Source organism: Rhinolophus sinicus, chromosome 4, assembly GCF_057876585.1.
Source record: "Rhinolophus sinicus isolate RSI-liver-muscle chromosome 4, RSI-T2T, whole genome shotgun sequence".
Lineage (NCBI taxonomy): Eukaryota > Metazoa > Chordata > Mammalia > Chiroptera > Rhinolophidae > Rhinolophus > Rhinolophus sinicus.
In genome coordinates this window covers 12,443,366-12,460,702 of record NC_142504.1, presented here as the reverse complement: position 1 = coordinate 12,460,702, position 17,337 = coordinate 12,443,366, and the positions used below count along the sequence as shown (strand labels likewise).

Here is a 17,337-nt window from a genome sequence, read left to right as displayed (position 1 = left end):
TGCACCTGCTGTTCCTTCTCTGGGACACTTACCCTATGTATCCACAAGACTCCCTCTCTGCCTCCATTGGGTCTTTGATCAAACGGTACCTTATCAGAGAGGTCTTTTCTGACCTCTCCATATAAAATAGCAACCCTTCCTACCTCATCACTTTTGTTCTCTTCATGCTGCTTTATCATTTTCTTCAAATCATTTATCACTTCCTGACATCTTATATATGAACTGCTCCTGTCTGTTTCCCCCAGTACAGTATAAGGCCCCAGTGGGCAGGGACAGCATCCATTTTTATTCACTGGTCTATCTCCAGCTCCCAGAATGGGTCCAGGCACACAGACACTCAATAAATACTTGTTGAATTAATGAATAAAAATGTCCACACATATAAACATCACCAAACCATTTACAGAACAACAAATTTGGAAACAGCACAATTTTCCAAGAAAGAGGTTAAATAAATTAAGGCAGAGACATGGGAGGAAATGCTATGCATCTATTAAAATAGTGTCGTTGAATATTTAGTGACATGGGAAAATGTTAACTCTACCTACAAAAAACCCCCAGTACACTAAAAGTATGTAAAATAGAACCTAAATTTAATTCTAAAAAGAAATTATCTATATGGAGAGGAAGAGGGAGAAGAAGTTGACTAAATAAACAGAAGAGGCTAGAAATACAGACTACAGTGTTAAAAGTGGTTACACTCAATAGTGGAATGCTCGGTGGTCTTTATTTTCCTTATGCTTCACTGTTTTGTCCAAGTTTTCTACAATGAATATATATTACTCTTAATAATCATTAAAACGAGTTGTAAAATTCCAAATTATTGGGACAGAGAATATGATCGGCCCACCCGCTGGTTGGAGCACCTGTGGAGGGGGAAATGAGGCCCCATAGTATGTAGGGTGACCCTTTTCAGTTTTCTCCAAGCAGGATGTAGTTGAGGAAGGAATGATGGGTCTCTCGTACCGACCTCAATGGTGACATTGACTGTGGAAAGGAGAGGAAAGGCCAGATATTCAATTTCTAAGGTCTAGATCTGGCAGGTACTAGAATTATCATTTCAATGAAACCTGTCATTTCCTTCAATTAGCGATTATTCTAGGCCTCCAGTGTTAGAGCAGGAAAGGCCTTTTGAGGTCATCCAGCCCAACTCCTTCCTGTCCAGCTGAAGAAACTGAGGCAGAAGTAGAGTGACCTGCCCCTGGTCACAGCTGATGGCAAAGCTGGGGCTCCAGTTGAGGTTCTTTGCTCCATGTCCGGTGTTCTTGACACCACACACTGGTACCTCTCCATCTTAGGCCATGTGGACTGTACCTTGGAGAGACCATGTTGGCCCAGAGCTGATCATTAGATCTGCCTCTCCTAGGAGTCCACCTTTCTGCTAACCCAGCTGCCCAGTCTATGGGGATTGCACTCCAAGGCTTCTGGGGGTTCTGGAGGTTCTCAAAGAGACTTTAGCCAGCTTTAATGGCCAGCCAAGTTTGTAAATCCTTTCTGGACATTCTCCTCTATTCCTGCAGTATTCATCCTTTTGTTGGTTGGCTACAAAATGGATTTTTTTGTTTTGACATGAAAATATCTCTGTGCTTGGGAAAAGGTGCATGGCTGGCTTGGTTGACAAATGATAAAAAATAAAGTTCGAAGCCAGCTTAGCCTTTGGGCCTCTGCTGCTTCAGCCCCAGCACAGAGGTTCAGGGCCACTCTGTAGGGAGCAGCTAACCAGGAGGGGGCAGCCATCGTTTACCAGGAGGCAGCAGCGTTTACCGGAGGTCACTCAGGCTGGTCTGAGTGCAGGAGATGCATGACATTGGTTAGAGACGTAAAAGCATTTCTTACTACAACTGTGCTACCCAAAGTTTGAAAACCACCGTTTTAGTGAATCTGAGATACTCTAGTGTGGGTAAACAGCCCACGCGAAGGACTGTTTCAGCAGAATGATTCTGCTTTGTGAATTCTTAGAGATTCTAGTGGTATCTCTTGAGGGAAAACCGTCTAAGGAGATACTCGTATATAATTTGTACAATAGTTAAACATAATATTTTTCAGAGAATGAGTTGGCTCTTCATGGAACAGAGCCTGATTTACGTCAACACATACTTACCTTTTGCTCCTTTGTTTTTAACCCGCCCCGAGCGGAGTGCTTGGCACGCTGGGGTCCTGGAGAGGGTGGTTTGTGTTGAGCTAAGCAGTTGTCACGTGCTTTGAGATGACAGGCCTTCGTGACCTGTCCTCCTCCCAACACATTGAACGTGATGCCTCTGTATCCATAGTCTGCGACACAGAAGCAGTGGTGGAAACACACAGTCCAGGGCCAGCAGCCGGAAGGTTCCAGGGTGACTGGCTCACGTTACCCTTGGTTCTTTTGCCATTGCTGCAAGTGCCGGTTTAGCCTGAGTTTCTCTGTGAAGCACACAGCCGGTCCCTGGGCCAACAGATGGTGAGATTGTTCCTGTTTCTTTCAGGCTGTACACCTGGTCCCTGGCTCCATGCCGAGGCGGCTGCACAGAGCTCCGATGACATCAAAGGCAGAAATGCTCAGGTGACACGTCCCTCAGGTGTCTGAATATAAAGCCAGGAATTCTCCTTAGGGAGCACAGAGAAGTTAAGGGTGTGCTTTCTCCCCAACAGCTTTACATTTTTCCTCAGGGCAAGCCACTGGGTGTAGCTTTGTTTCCATCTACAATGAGACACTTACCATTTCAAAATCTCTGGCATCACTACTACCTACACAAGCAAGTTTGGTGACCAGAGCCCCTTGGGAGCCATTCTGCAACAGTCACCTCATTCACTCCCCATTCACACTTCCCACATCACGATGACGTGAGAAGCCCAAGAGAAAAACTCAGTAACTCGTATAAGACATAGTTCAGGGCTCTGTCTCATCTATGAAATACATGGTTTCTTACAGCACCATTGGTGGAGGGTTTCCCCATCAACATTATCATTTATTTTGGCCAAATGTAGTCACAATTCAAGTCCTGGTGGCTAGAAGAAAGCTGGGAGGGGAACCAGATAGGTGCTTGTGCAATAGATAAGACACTCTTTGAAGAAATGCCCTTCTTCTCCCACGAGGCAACTCGGACAGTGTTTCCTACCCTGAGCCGAGATGACGTCTCTCATGACACGCGATACGGTCTCATCTTTAAAGGCCCTTTGTTATTCTTTGAAAACATGCATTCAGGCCCACCCTGGCCTCTTCCTGCTTCAGAAGTCTGTGTGACAAAGAGGGTGGCCTGCTGCTAAACTGGCCTTTTTGCAGCTGTACGGACCCTTAGGGAAAGTGACGTGAGAAGGAAAGGACTAAGTTCCTGGAAGCTGGGACCCTTCCTTGAAGGAGGATAAACGCCAGCCCCTTTTCCTGCCACGGCTCATCCTAGAATTGCAATCACCACACTCACATAATCACAGGCTCAAAAACGGGCGTATGATTGCAGTGAAGGGAGAAGTACATGCACATATGCATAGGGGAAAAGAACGACTAAATCCGCTCTGAGAGACCATGGCTGGGTTTTATTTTCTACCTGGTGTGTTTCTGCAGTTTTGGAATTTTCTACAATGAAGACATTACTCCTGTGATCAGAAAAATACAGTCATAATCAAAATAATCATCCCTACGTTATATGGCTCTCCATTTTTCAGATAACTTGCATATGTTATCTACTTGAGCCTTTCATTAACCCTGTGACGTAAGCTGGAGAGAGAACCGTTAAAGCCATTTTTCAGATGAGAAAAACCAAACTCCGAGGGATTAAGGAACACGTCCAAGGTCACAGGCCCAGACCTCGGATTCCTCCAGGAGTGTTCCTTCCACTATACCTCACTGCTTTTCCTGGCACGTTAGAGTCACCCTCACCTGCAAACATGGCAAAGACGATCGCACACTGGGCAGTGTCTGATCACTGGCATTGTGGCAGGCACACACCTAAGTCACCTGTGCCTGGAAAAATCCAATCAGGGACGGAACTATAAAGTCTCTCTTGGTTCTTTATGTCTAGCTGGACGCCATCTTAATTCATTTTTACTTCAGTGCGACAAAAACAGTCACTGAGAGAAATCACTGGGTTCCAGACAGAGCAAACAGCGCCCCCGAGGGGGCTCCTTTATGGATCCAGGTGATCCAGGCATGGGTGGGAGCTCTGGGCTGGAAATCTGAAGGCCTGAGGCCCTCTCTCTTTCCCCATTGCCTTGTCTCGGGATCTCCAGCAAGTCCTTTGCTTTTCCTGAGCTCTCTGTCAAGTGAATCTGCTGGTTCTCAGTCCTCTAAATGTTTTTAACATGGCCTGAGGTCCGCCCATGCCATGACCTACACATCCCATTTCATCCCCGTTTCTACCCACAACCCCCTGGGTCAGAATCACCTCCTTGCTTATGATGGGACCGTCAGGCCCTGGCAGCCTTGCATGAATGAGGAAAAGCTTCGGTGCCCAGCCCTGGGTCAGTGATTTGTGTGCAATGAATCTTCTAAACCCACCTGGTAATGTTGTCTTGTTTCCACAGATATCTTTAAAGACACTCCGATGAGAAGACAGATGACGCCAACGCCCTGTGAACCCCTGGGCATCCCCAGGAGAACGGTCTGAACCTCACCATACTCAAGTTGTAATTCATTTGACATACAGGCTCGGAATGGAGCATTTATTTATTGTAAATAGGTGGTTTGCACAGGCTTTAAATCAGTATTGTAGTCAACTTTTATTTTTTAAAAAGCCACACACACCATTTCTCCATTTTGTAAAATGCCTCTTGGCTTTCGTCGGTCAGTGCAGATAGAGCCCTGTCCCCACCCATTGTGTCCATTCCATGACTGTAAATATGCATGCAGGCTGGCCCTTCCTAGATTCGGAACCGTTTTTTAGAAGATTCCGTGGTTTGCAAGTAGTCCCAAAGTCATAGTATCCACAATGGCTTCTTATCAGCATGATTTTATATGCTCAGCGTACAAACTGCAAAATCAAACCAAATAATGCCTTATAAATGACGCAACTCAGAGAGTAGTGTGTGTCCCCACACCCAGACAATGCCACACAACCTCCAGTGAACGAGACGCCATGTCTCGCTTCCGTTTTTGCAGTACAGGGAATTTTTTTTTTTTTCGCTGCCTAATGTAAATATAACACAAAATAAAGGCAGGAGTGGACTTGGCCCCTCCCATGCTGACTACAGGGCCCCTTTTGTACCTGAATGATCCTACGAGTAGCCAGTGCTCTGTTTACAGTGCCCCTTATGCCCAAGTCCCCGAGACTTTCCTCCTGTTCCCTCCATGTTCCCAGGTCCATCCTGGCTATCAGGGCGAGGTGGGTGAGCTTTAGGAGATTTCGGTATTTCCCCTGCAAGTTAGAAACCTACATAACTTGTTATTAGAGTAAATTACTAATCCTATCTCAGAGGTCTCCCTCAACCTCACCCCAAGTGCAGAATTTCCATGGAAAATATGACTTGAAAAAGTATAGACCGAAACGTATTATGAAATAATCTTCCTCCACCCCGACCCTTGGGAAACCTGGAACCAGCTATCAGGCAAAACCTCGCTAAATTCTGAGCTAAAGAGAGAACCTAACCTCCTGTTCCCTGTGGTGGTCACTTCTGTGGGGGGAGCATTGTGCAAATTCAGCCACCCCTGAATATGGACCACGTCAGGATGGGCTCTGACTGCTGCTCTCACACCCTTTGTCTTGAGCTACTTGCCACATGACCCCAAATGCTCCCTGTCCTTGGAGAGGAAGGCTGTGACAGAGGAAGGGGACAAAATAGAAAGAAACAAAATGATCCCTGGTCTGTGCTCAAAATAGCTGCAGATTAAAGGAAATCAGGGAGGGAGAGACGGGAAGAGCAGTGAAAAATAAGTTTCCTTTGGAACCATCCACTCATGCGCTCCCACCTCAAGGATATGGTGCCCAGACCAAGCCACCCCAAAAAAGTAGACAGATAGGAGGGTTTGGGCAAACATGTGACCACATACACCTAGCTGTGGTCTGGAGTAAAGCCTAAGATGCTATCCTACATTATTGTCATGCTTCCTCCGTCCAGATAGAATTAAGTGAGCAAGGTCAAGTTCCCTTCTCTGGGGAATACATCATGCCAAACTGTAACGGCTAAATCAATGGAAAAGAAGTTTTTCCAGGTCATCGGCCCTGGGCATCGCTGATTTGTTTCATTGGTTCCGGAAGGTTTCCGAAAGGTCAGAACTTCTTAATTATAATAGGATCCACTCCACCTCCCTCCCAGTTTTATGAAATGACTACAAAGGTTTTAATGATCATGGTTAAGGAGGCTTTACACGAAGGCAGTCCCACCTTCAGCATGCACTGCCTGCCCCGATGAGCTGTGTCTATGAGCGTGTTCTGCACCCCTGGGATAGAAATTAAAAATACAACCATTCAAGGACGGAGAGAAGGAATGAGCAGAAACCAAAAATCGCAATTAGCGAGAAATCTCAGGAATCTGGCATCACATCTCTCCTGGAGACCTGTCACTGAATTCAGGCACTTTGAACATGCACTGGTACACCGAGTCCCTCTGGCAGGACAAAGGTTTGCCCCTTGATTATACACTCACATATACGAGCATCTGTGTCACAGCACCCCAACCGTCCTCACATACTCTCGCTGACACTCATCTGTGCTCCCCCGGTGTTCTACGTGTATTTTATATTTATGGATGTTCCCTCTGCAGATTCATTTCTTTGTACCTAATAAACTTCAATAAGCGGAAATGCTTCTGGTCGTTTCCTTGTGAAAACCCATCTCTGGTTACCAGTACTCGTCTCAGCCAAGCAGTTTTAAGGATTAGGAGGGCTTCTAAGAATGACAGAGCAAAAAGGACCTTTACACAGGACCCAACACTTGTTGTAACATACTGTGTTAGAATTGGTGCATTTCTCTTTTGAGCTGACGTTTCTGACAAAATAACAAAGTCATAGTTTTGTCATAGTATTTTTCTGGGGCTTGTGAGCTAACTAAGCTAATGGGTATTTGGAAAAACCAACCAAGGGAAAAACTTTCTCAAATGTAGTTTTTAAAAAGTAGATAACACTCTATTCCGTTTTATTAATATAACATGGGTAGAGAGCATTGCTTATAAATTCCTCTAATGTGTGTTAAAATGGAACAACTTTCAACTTAAAGTACACTTAGCACCCTTCCCCAAGTTAGCAAACCCCTCAAAAAAATCTCCCACATGGAGCAGTGTCATCTCAATTTCCGTTTTAGTATTGTCAGGTGTGTATTCTTTGGAACCTGGTACAAGAGAACTAAGGTGTACCTGCTAGGTAAACTGGCTCAGGGGAAAACATGGACCTGAATCTCTGTTCTGCCTCTTACAAGTCTGGGGAAGTTACTTAATCAGTCGGTGCCTCAGTTTCCTCATCTGTAAAATGGAGACATAAATATGTGCGTGAGCATAGAGTGGTGAAGATTCAGTGACGTAATGCCTGGGCAAGCCCTTGACCCTGACCCGGGTGTTGGCACTCCCCACACACTGGGGCACAACCAGTGTGCTTATTACATGCTCAGTCGCAAACAGATCTCTTGCTGGCTGCATCACAGGCAGTCCATTTATAGACGTTTGCTGAGCTGCTCAGACCACACTCCACTAGCTCTGCTGTTGGATAAAAAGTGAGCAGTAATTAAAATTCATAGATGTTCCCAAAATAAATCTCATCTAGAAACTCATTTCAAAGTTAGCGGCTACGCGTTTTGCATCCAAATTAGTTAAGGACCTGACTTGTTTTATCAGCTCTCTTATTAGTGGAGGTACAGATAAGCTCTTTAAAGGAGCCCGTCTGAGTAGAATAGAAAAACAATAGCCCGAGATAAGATGGTGAACTTAAAAGTCATTGATTGTGGAGGGTGGTAAAGTAGCCATAATCTTAGGCGCTTATGGAATTAAGGGTGGGAGAGGTGGTGCCTTCAGGGATGAGGGGAGCAACTTAATGGGAAAGCTCTGGACTCCAGAAGCAACTTCCATGCCCTGGGAGGCTTTGGCTTCCTTCGTGAATCTGTTCTGTTGTGGGTCATTGTTTTCCAAAAATTCATATGCTGAAGTGCTAACCCCAGTACCACAAAATGAAACCTTAATTGGAAATAGGGTCATTGCAGATGTAATTAGTTAAGATGAGGTCATATGAAGTAGGGTGAACCCCTAATCCAATATGACTGGTGTCCTTATGTCACGTGGGGTGTCATGTGGTGTCTCAGCTCCCGCTCCCCGCATAAGAATGCAGGACATGGTGAGGCTGAAAAGGAACACCCACGGAGCCATAGATGGGGGAGTCATATCACTATAGTCTCGCTGGCGGCTGGGTGGAGACACAGGAAGCAGGAGCCACACAATCCGCAATCTGCCATTTGCTTCTCGGGAACCGACCCCACTTGCTAACTGCAATCCACACTTGCTAACTTAACCATAGCAGTTATATCAGTGGCTAATAGCTAACCAGTAACAGCTGATGGCCAACTAGTCACAGCTGACGGCCATCTACTACCCCAAGCCAGCACCTTTCCACATGAGGCCGAGAGCCTGGAAACTGCTCTCTGGGACTCTGCCTCCACATCTTATAAAAAGGAAAGTTGGACACAGACAGACAAAACAGGGAAAACACCATATGAAGATGAAGGTAGAGGTCGAGCTGGCATGTCTACAAACCATCAAATGCCGAAGACTGCCAGCAAAGCACCGGAAGCCAGGTGAGAGGGCTGGAACAGTCTCTTCCTCTCCCTCGCAGGCCTCAGAAGGAACCAACCCTGCCGACATCTGGACCTTGGACTTCCGGCCTCCAGAACTGTGAGAAAATCTATTTCTGTTGTTTAAGTCACCCAGTTTGTGCTACGTGTTATAGCAGCCCTAGCAAACTAATACAGGCTTTGTCACGTTGGAGCGTTGCAGGAAAATGTGTATGAAAAAAAAAAAAAAAAGAGCTGGAAATAACGTTTAAAAAGTTAGCAGTTCCTTGTCATAAAAATGGGGCAGACAATGAGTCTGACCTTGACATACGTCTGTCGTTGCCAGTGACTAAGTCCTATTATCATGAACAAGATATTCAGTTGTATTTTGCCTGTCATGGTGGAGACAGGACCATGGAAGCAGTCGGGCTTGTCTAAGTCACAAGTGTGGAGACAACTGTTTTCTTTCCTCTTGTGGACCTGCTAATGGCTTTAAAATAAAGATGCTTGGCATAGATGCCAGCAGCCAGACTTCCGTTTTTAGTGTGGGTTTGTTTAATTGTGGTGTGGGGATAGAGCCAGGAGTGCAGTTTCCAGGCTCTTGGCCTCATGTGGAAAGGTGCTGGCTCAGGTAGTAAATGGCCATCAGCTGTGAACGAGCTGGCCATCAGCTGTTACCAGTTAGCCATTAGGCACTAATACAACTGCCATGGCTAAGCTAGCAAGTGCGGATTGCAGTTGGCAAGTGAGGTTGTTTGGCAGAAAAGTGGACCGGGACCGGACCGCGGGTTGCGGCTTGTGTGGCTCCTGCTTCCTGTGTCTCCAACCCAACCGCCAGCGAGAATATAGTGGTGTGACTCCCCTACCTATGGCTCCGTGCGTTTTCCGATTTGGCCTCACCATGTCCTGTGTTCTTATGTGGGGAGCGGGACTAGAGACCCCGCAGGACACCCAGCATGACATGTGGTAAAATAAACAGAGCATAAAATTTACCACCTTAACCATCTTCAAGTGTACAGTTCAGTAGTGTTGAGTACATTCACGTTCTACAACGAATCTCCAGAACTCTTTTATGATCTTGCAAAACTTAAACTCTATACCCCTTAAAAAACAATTCCCCATTTCTCCCTCCTCCCGGCCCCCGGCAACCACTATTCTACTTTCTGTCTCTATGAGTCTGACTATTCTAGGTACCTCATATAAGAGGAATCATACAAGATTTGCCTTTTCAAGACTGGCTTATTTCACTTAGCATAATGTCCTCAAGATTCTTGCATGTTGCCGCATATGTCATAATTTCTTTCCTTTTTAAGGGTGAATAATAGTCCTTTATCTGTATATACCATATTCTGTTTATCCATTCATCCATCAATGGACACTTGGGTTGCTTCTATCTTTCAGCTTTCATAAATAATGCTGCTATGAACATGGGTGTACATGTATCTCTTTGAGACTGTGCTTTCGATTCTTTTGGGTATATACTCAGAAGTAGAATTTCTGGATTATGTGGAACTTCTATTTTTTTGAGGAACCACCATACTGTTTTCCATTTTCCATTCCCATCAACAGTGCACAGTGTTTCTGATTTTTCCATATCCTCACCAACACTTGTCTTTTTTTTTCTTTTTGATAGTAGCATTGTGATGGGTGTGGGGTGGTATCTTGTGGTTTTGTGTTTATATTTAAAAAGTGAACTTATCCACAAAATGGTACAAAATGGAGGAAACTGCTGAACTGATTGGGTGTTCTTACGATTCAAGTCAAGAAAATATAACCCCTTTCATACATTATCTATGTTTTGACTAATGCCCAACATTTACTCATGAAACCCAAGGTAGAAGAGGCCACTGGACATTCGTTTCAGCACTTTTTATTGTATGCTCGATGTATTTAGAGACAATTCCAAGGGTAAGCGCTGGATGGGAAGTTACCTGGTTTGTCGATCTTTGTACAAAAGGCTATTATGACTACAGTCAGTTCCCACTGCAGGAAACAAAGATTTCGCCTTTTCGTATTCCAATAGCAGTTTCTAGCTCACACATTTAATTTCCTTCTCACAACATGACAGCAAACACGTCCTCGTACGTATTCGTTCCCACAAGAAATCTGCATGTGACATTTCAGAATGTTTGAAGTCAATTAGATAAAGCACATTTGACACAAACCACAGGACGGGAGCTGGGACTTCGGGCCCCGTGGAATGAAATGCCACAGCTACAGGGAAGCACAAGGGAACGCTGGGACAGCATGTGCCCGTGACCTGCCAGTCCTTCTTCCCCTCCACACAAGAATGGCCAGATAGGTAGGTTCCCCTCCCTCTTTCTTCCCCGTGTTTCCTTCCCAAAGCTGAGAGTTCAGCTGAAGACCGTCCCCATAAATGCCTTCACTGCTCTTCAGGCAAGAATGTAGTTAGTGGTTTCATAACAGACATACTGGTCCTGGCTAGGCTTCCTGCTGGGCCAGCCAGAGCTGTGTCACACCTGTATCAATGTGGGATGACATCAGTTCGGGAGCAAAGTAATTTGCCTGCTTGATAGTATTTTATATCTAATGATTCACCCAATAGTGAAGGAACCTCACTGCTAATATCTAATAGGTATACACCTGCTCTGTTAGACAGCTTGTAAGAAGGACTCTACTACTAATAATAACACTGTGTCTTATGTTATTGGGCACCAAAGAATCACCATAACTTCACGTATGCCCTTATTCTATCTAAAGTTCCAAACCACCTCCAAGAGTGAGAGTACTACTTCTGCTTTGTTAAGTACTTTTACTGGAGTGTCTGCACCTCCCCCTCTCCCCTTAGAGTATGAGGGTGCCTTCCTCTATGGTAACTCCCTTCTACTAGACGAGACTAACTAGCTTATGTATGGTTATGGGGTACGGGGGTTGGGGAGAGATTCTGTCCTTCATGGCCGTATCTCCTTTCTGCACAAAACATGCACAGCACTCGCCCCCCAAGTCTTAATGGATACACAAATGGTATTTTAGGAAGCTATTTACACAGTGACCTTTAAACGTTATTTTCACAGTTCATCTTGAATATTCATATTCTCCTTATTACCTTTAGGAAAGCAGTCACTGGTCAAGAACTTATGTATGTGATGGTGAGCATGTTTCCAAAGCAGAGTCTGTTAGGAGCACTTAAAAACAAACATTGCCCCCAACAACAGCCTGCTCAAAATCCAACATATTTCAAGCTGTTAATATACGTATATAAAAGTCACTAGAAGTGAGTACAACCACGTCAACAGTGTTTGCTCTCTTCTTGTCTTTCTTCCACGCATCCCAATGCAGAAAAAGTCTGTCCACTGCTTTTACTCATGAATGACTGTCCAGAGACACCCCCGCTCTGAGCCTCATGGAAGCATCCCAGCCCCTTCACTTCTGCCAGGCTGTGCCATGGGGGCTGCCACACCCTCTAGTGGTCACACAGGGAGATCACAGGTGTGATGTACAGCGTTAGCCAAGACAACTCTCAGTTGGGGTTGGCCCTTCTCTGACGTGCTGGACTAAGGTCAGTGTGCTCTAACAGAAGTTGCCACTGTGTTTCCCACTGCACAAGGGCTGGGTAATGCATAAGGCTGGCTGGGTTATCCGTGACCTTTGTTTGACCCATTATAATTGAAAGCAGGCTTCTGTGTGATTTATTCTCACTAGATTCCTTTTGGTCAAACCCCAAATCACCTTGGGTATCACAGACATGTCAGATCCGATGAAAGCTTTCCATAATAAGTGGAGGTGAGACCACGTGGTGAAATTTTAGAGTGGTTTTCTGTATCGTCTTGTTTTAAATAACCACTCAGCAGGTGAGGTACCGACATCATTCTCAAACTTCCCCTTTCGCCCCTTAGCAGCTGTAGACAGGTGCTGTCAGAATGGCCACTCCACCTAAGAGGAGACCCTAAGCACATCGACAGGGAAAGCCCAGGCCAAACCTGGACAAAACTCTCAGCAAGTACAAGCCACCACGAATGGTTGCTGTTAACTCATCTACTAGTCTGAAGGCAGCTACTGGGACATACGGGGCAGGAGGGATATAGGGAAGGCCCAGGGAAAGCCGGGTGCCTCCTACGCAGCTTTGTGGGATGTAACAGGCCGGGCAGGCGGAGTGGGGGCTGGATTGTCACCCTGGAGTGAAATGCTTCTACATCCATCTGGCGCCTTCTTGCCCTCTGTCTTTCCAATGCTGAGGCCATCTGGTCTTCCTCACACGCTTTTCTATGCTTGGGTGGTAAGTCAAATCCTTCCTGGGGACACGACGTTGGGAACAAATCAGTTGAATTCAAATCTCTGCTGAGATAATGTTGTGGCTGCTTAGATTCCAGCTACTTTACCTAGAATCTACATAGTCGGAAGTTTCTCCTTTCCTTTCCCTCACTTGCTGAGAGATTCACAGCTTTGTGGGGTGGAACTATGCCACAGGGCCATTTCATTAATCCTAAACTAGATGGCGGTGACCAGGCTGGGAATCGTTTCTATACAAGCCCGCATCGGTATGGTGGGAGTGCCGCTGTGCAGGAAATGGGGGGGTTGGGGGGCCACGTGTGTTTTGAGCAGAGCCACACCGTCACTCGAAGAGGTCCCCAGCAGGACAGCCTGTGCGTCTCTAAGGCGGGCAGGTTCCAGCTAACACAGGTGACCAGCTCTCCCGCCCGTGAAAGCAGTCCGTGGGTCCACAGCACACAAACACAGTGCATGGAAGACGGGCTCTTTAGGGTCACGGGAATGGGGAAGGCGCTGGGACGGGAGAGGAGCCCGTTTTCCTTCCCATTGCTTCTGGCCCTGAGAAGACACATCTGGAGTCACGCGGCACTATAGGCACAGCCTGTAGTAGAGAGAGGCCAGGGGGCTCCTCCCTCCGGACGCACACGAGAGCCCCAGGCCAGACAGAAATAAATGCCTTCTGTTAACCTGAAAGAAACCGGTCCCCAGAGAGAGACTAAGACTTCAAAAGATGTTGCTTTCCCCACAAACTCGGCACCATGGAACTCGCCTTGCAAGGCTTGGTGAACTCCAGTCCCCCTGGGAAAAGGCTAACGTGTCCATTGTCACTGAAACACAATAATAGCAGCTTAAAATCCACAATTAGTCATACATTCAAACAACAGGCAAAGGAGATACATGTCACACTGCAAAGGAAGGGGACCTACACTGCAGAAGAAGGGGACGTTTTGAGATTCGAGGCAGAACACAAGGTAACAGTTGGATTTGGCTTCAGACAAGGAGAGCACATCAGAACTTTCTCATTTCACTCCAACAGGAGGGTGGTTTGTTTTGCTGGTAATTTAGTAAGGTGGGAAATTTTAAATAAGAAGGGGAAAGGGAATGCGTACTTCACTTAAGGAACTTAATCTCCGTGTCAACACAGTCATAGAAAAGATCCCCCACTTCTGTGGGATCCAGGGGCTCAGAGCTGGTCAGGATTTCTTCCATGGCTGCCAGGCCCTGCTTCTCTAGCTCCAGCATGGTCTTCCTCAGCTGGCGACCTTGCTCCTGAGGAAGGACAAACACCATGGGAGCTGCAGCAATGGACACTGAAAGTCTCCCGGGGGACCACCCACCCTATTCAAACTGTTTCCCATGTGACTGCCGCAGGGATCCTGCAAGAATGCCAACATGGTGATGTCACTGCCCTGCTTAGAATACTTGCACCGCTTCCCACTGCCTTCAGGACAAAAGCCTGAGTGACATTCAAGGAAGGCCCCTTGTAACACACAAGGCTGTCATTCGCTTCACCTCTTGCCATGCTCCTTTCCCATCAGTCAGACTGAATTAACTGCATTCCTTCCACCCGCGAGGATACTCTTTCTAGCCACGAAACAGATGGCCCTGCTCTCCCTCCATGCTCGGTCAACGGCACCCATTTTCAGGCCTCTTTGAAAGCCTTCCCGCTGAGCTCTCCTGGCCCAATTCCTTTCCTTCTGCCATGGTGCTCTCTTCCTGTCTTGTAATGATTTGTCTACCTGCCTGTGATCCCCATTTGACCACGACCTCCTGAGGAGTGAGAACTAGGCTTATCTCTATCCTCCAATGCCTGGGACACAGTGGGCACACCCCATAGATGTTTGCAGCATGAAGAAATGGATCCATGAATAAACACATGCCATGTCTATCCCCGACTTCCTTTTTTCTGAGGTGGTGAGATCTCTTTTTCCAAGTGGAAATCACTCATTAACGGTGGATGACAATGAAACACTTTTATGTGCCTAATTAATCCCAGAATGGAGAAGCTGCTGTCACCACTCATCCACTTCTTCCCAACACTGCCTTGACTCAACCCAAGGGTCATTTCTAAATTTCAAAGCCCACCCTCATCCGTTTCATCTCTTCGAAATTTTGTGTAGAATAGCTCAGATCGCACAGTCCTTTCTACCTCTGCCTTCCAGTTGCCCAATATCCACAAAAACCATGCACCACCAAGTGACGTTTTTACTCAGGGCTTACTGTCATCCACCTAGAAAACATGCCCTGGCAGGAGTGCATGTGGACAGGCCTGGACAAAACTCGGTGTCACGGTGCAGCAGTGTTCACAGTTCTAGGGAAATGCTGGCAGAGAGGACAGACATAAAACATCTGTGCGAGTTTTACTTGTCAAAGCGGTCATCTCTGAGGCATGAAGAGCGAGTTCCACGAAGTGAGACTGCCCTTCTCGGAGATACTCTCTAAACCCACTTGGATTTATTGTTGGTGTTGCCCTTCTTTATATCCTTTTTATATAGTCCTCTGTGCCAAATATATAAGAAAGTAGGCACACCCAGTCCACACAAAACACATGCACCAATTTACCAAAAAGGTGTTCCTTTCTTCAGGAGAAACTGGACCTGTGACAAGTTGTTAAATAAATTTTGCTTGGGAAGTGGATGAACACCTGAAAACCACGGTCCTCCCTTCTCCCTTCAGCAAAATAGAGGCTTGGATTTTGTATGCGAGTCCATCACTGATGGCTGCTGCAGGCATATATTGGGTGTTAGTCTTATTTGAACTGACGTCTTGTAACTTTACCAAAGCTTTAGGTAGGGGAGAAGAGTTGCACTTTGAAGAATACCGTGTTTTTTTAACTGGAAACTTGAGAATCTTTTTTTTTCATTGTCGTAAAATATACATAAAATTTACCTCTTGAACCATTTGAATGTACAGTTCAACGGCATTAATTCCCATTGTGCTATCTATCCAGCTCCAGAAAGTTTTTGAAGAATCGCTTTTTTAAAACAACATATGATGGCATCTATAAAGTGTCGCCATCAAGTACAACTTTTTACCCCCAAATGTATGCAAGGAAGTTTAGAGAGCAGCAAAGCAGTTATCCCTACCACAAGTGCACATTTCTATGATTCCTAGGTAAACAGTAAATGAAAGAGGGTTATTCTTAGCCCACTGAGTTCTAGAATAACATCAAAAGTGGAGGCTTTGTTTCATTTGGTTTCAGGAGACTGGGTGGAAAAATTAACTCCAGCATTTTAGGAAGGGCCTCGGGAGCATGGAAGAGACGTGCCGGGGGGAGGGAAAGGCTGAGTTTAACTGCTTTCCTGCCTCCTGTCTCGCTGACCTCGCCACCCTCCAGGGGCCCACCCCCAGGCTCACCTGGTCATTTGCGATGACAGCACGTGCCCACTCATGGGCCTTATACAGCTCATGCCGGCGGTCTGGTTTCTCCTGGAACCGGGGCTCCTTTTTGGCAGGGTCATCGTCCCCAAAACAGGGAGACTGTGCTTTGGGGACAAGTTTTATATCACTGACAAAGATGAAAGGCTTAAATATGGACCTAGAGAGAAAGGAGAGGTGTTTCAGCCAGACTGGGGCTTGAGGACACCCATAAATGTCCCTTTCATTCAGCAAACGTTTCCTGAGCCAACTCACAGTGGCTGGTGGGTGGTGGGTGGGTGGGTGCCAAGAGAGACACAACTACATATTTTAGTAAATATTTTGGTAAAACTGCCATTTACAAGCTGTAAATTCTTCTATTTACAGTGAGGAGACATCCCAACAGACCTGCTTTGTCCTGGGAAGACCACTCGAGAGGCCCCTTTCAGTTATATAAAGTCAGACAAACAGACACTCAGTGTTTTTGAGAAAAGGGTGCAGTGAGCCCTCTATTTAAGTTGAAAGAGGGTTGCCTTTCTCTACCATGATTTGCTGGAAAGATACTTCCTTACCTCCTGGAAAGGAAGTATCTGAGACCTTATCTCTTTACTAATTTTAGGTTTTACCTTCTTTGAAAATTTTTGGAATCTTTGACAGATTCGGGGAGGAGACACATTAAGAGCTTTATTCTCCCCTCTCTGCATCCAGAAAATAACGCTGCAGGATCAAAACAGTGTTCGGGGCAGCAGAGCACAGCATTTCTGTGCCCTGAGGGTGGCCTGTTTGCAGCCACACCACAGGGCAGCATCTACAATAACTGTAGGAAAGAATGAGAACTACCTCCCCATATGCATTGCCAGACTTTGGTTATTTTCTCTCCCCTTGACTGCTGCACCTTGACCCACTCCACGCCTAAGGTGGGTTAGAAGTGAGCTGGCATGTTGATTCCCTCGGCCCCCAGGGGTTTGGGCTTTGAGGCAGCCAGAGTAGCCTTGCCCGTGCCCCACGTAGTAAATATGTGCACGTGTGCCACAATCTGCAAAGAACCAACGACCTTGCTACCCACACTGTGTGCTTGGACTGAGGCAGC

At 46.2% G+C, this 17,337-nt stretch overlaps 2 protein-coding genes across 9 annotated transcripts in view; one reads left to right on the top strand and one right to left on the bottom strand.

Moving 5' to 3' along the window:
- WIPF3 (WAS/WASL interacting protein family member 3) overlaps positions 1-6,712 on the top strand; it is an 80,798-nt gene extending 74,086 nt beyond the window's left edge. For 2 of the 4 annotated variants that reach the window (XM_074340929.2, XM_088797673.1), the window contains 2 exons: positions 2,463-2,539; positions 4,498-6,712. In XM_074340929.2, coding sequence (XP_074197030.2) covers positions 2,463-2,539; positions 4,498-4,521 — 101 coding nt within the window. In that variant the 3' untranslated portion in view covers positions 4,522-6,712. Of the gene's footprint in view, positions 1-2,462; positions 2,540-4,497 lie in introns of those variants that run through there. The other 2 variants (XR_016021030.1, XM_074340930.2) reach the window with 2 other exon arrangements.
- A 3,802-nt stretch (positions 6,713-10,514) lies between these two features.
- SCRN1 (secernin 1) overlaps positions 10,515-17,337 on the bottom strand; it is a 56,866-nt gene continuing 50,043 nt past the window's right edge. For all 5 annotated transcript variants that reach the window (XM_074340934.2, XM_074340933.2, XM_019726177.3 and 2 more), the window contains 2 exons: positions 16,248-16,428; positions 10,515-14,159 (listed from right to left, as the gene is read on the bottom strand). In XM_074340934.2, the coding sequence (XP_074197035.2) occupies positions 14,001-14,159; positions 16,248-16,428 (340 nt within the window). In that variant the 3' untranslated portion in view covers positions 10,515-14,000. The remainder of the gene's footprint in view (positions 14,160-16,247; positions 16,429-17,337) is intronic.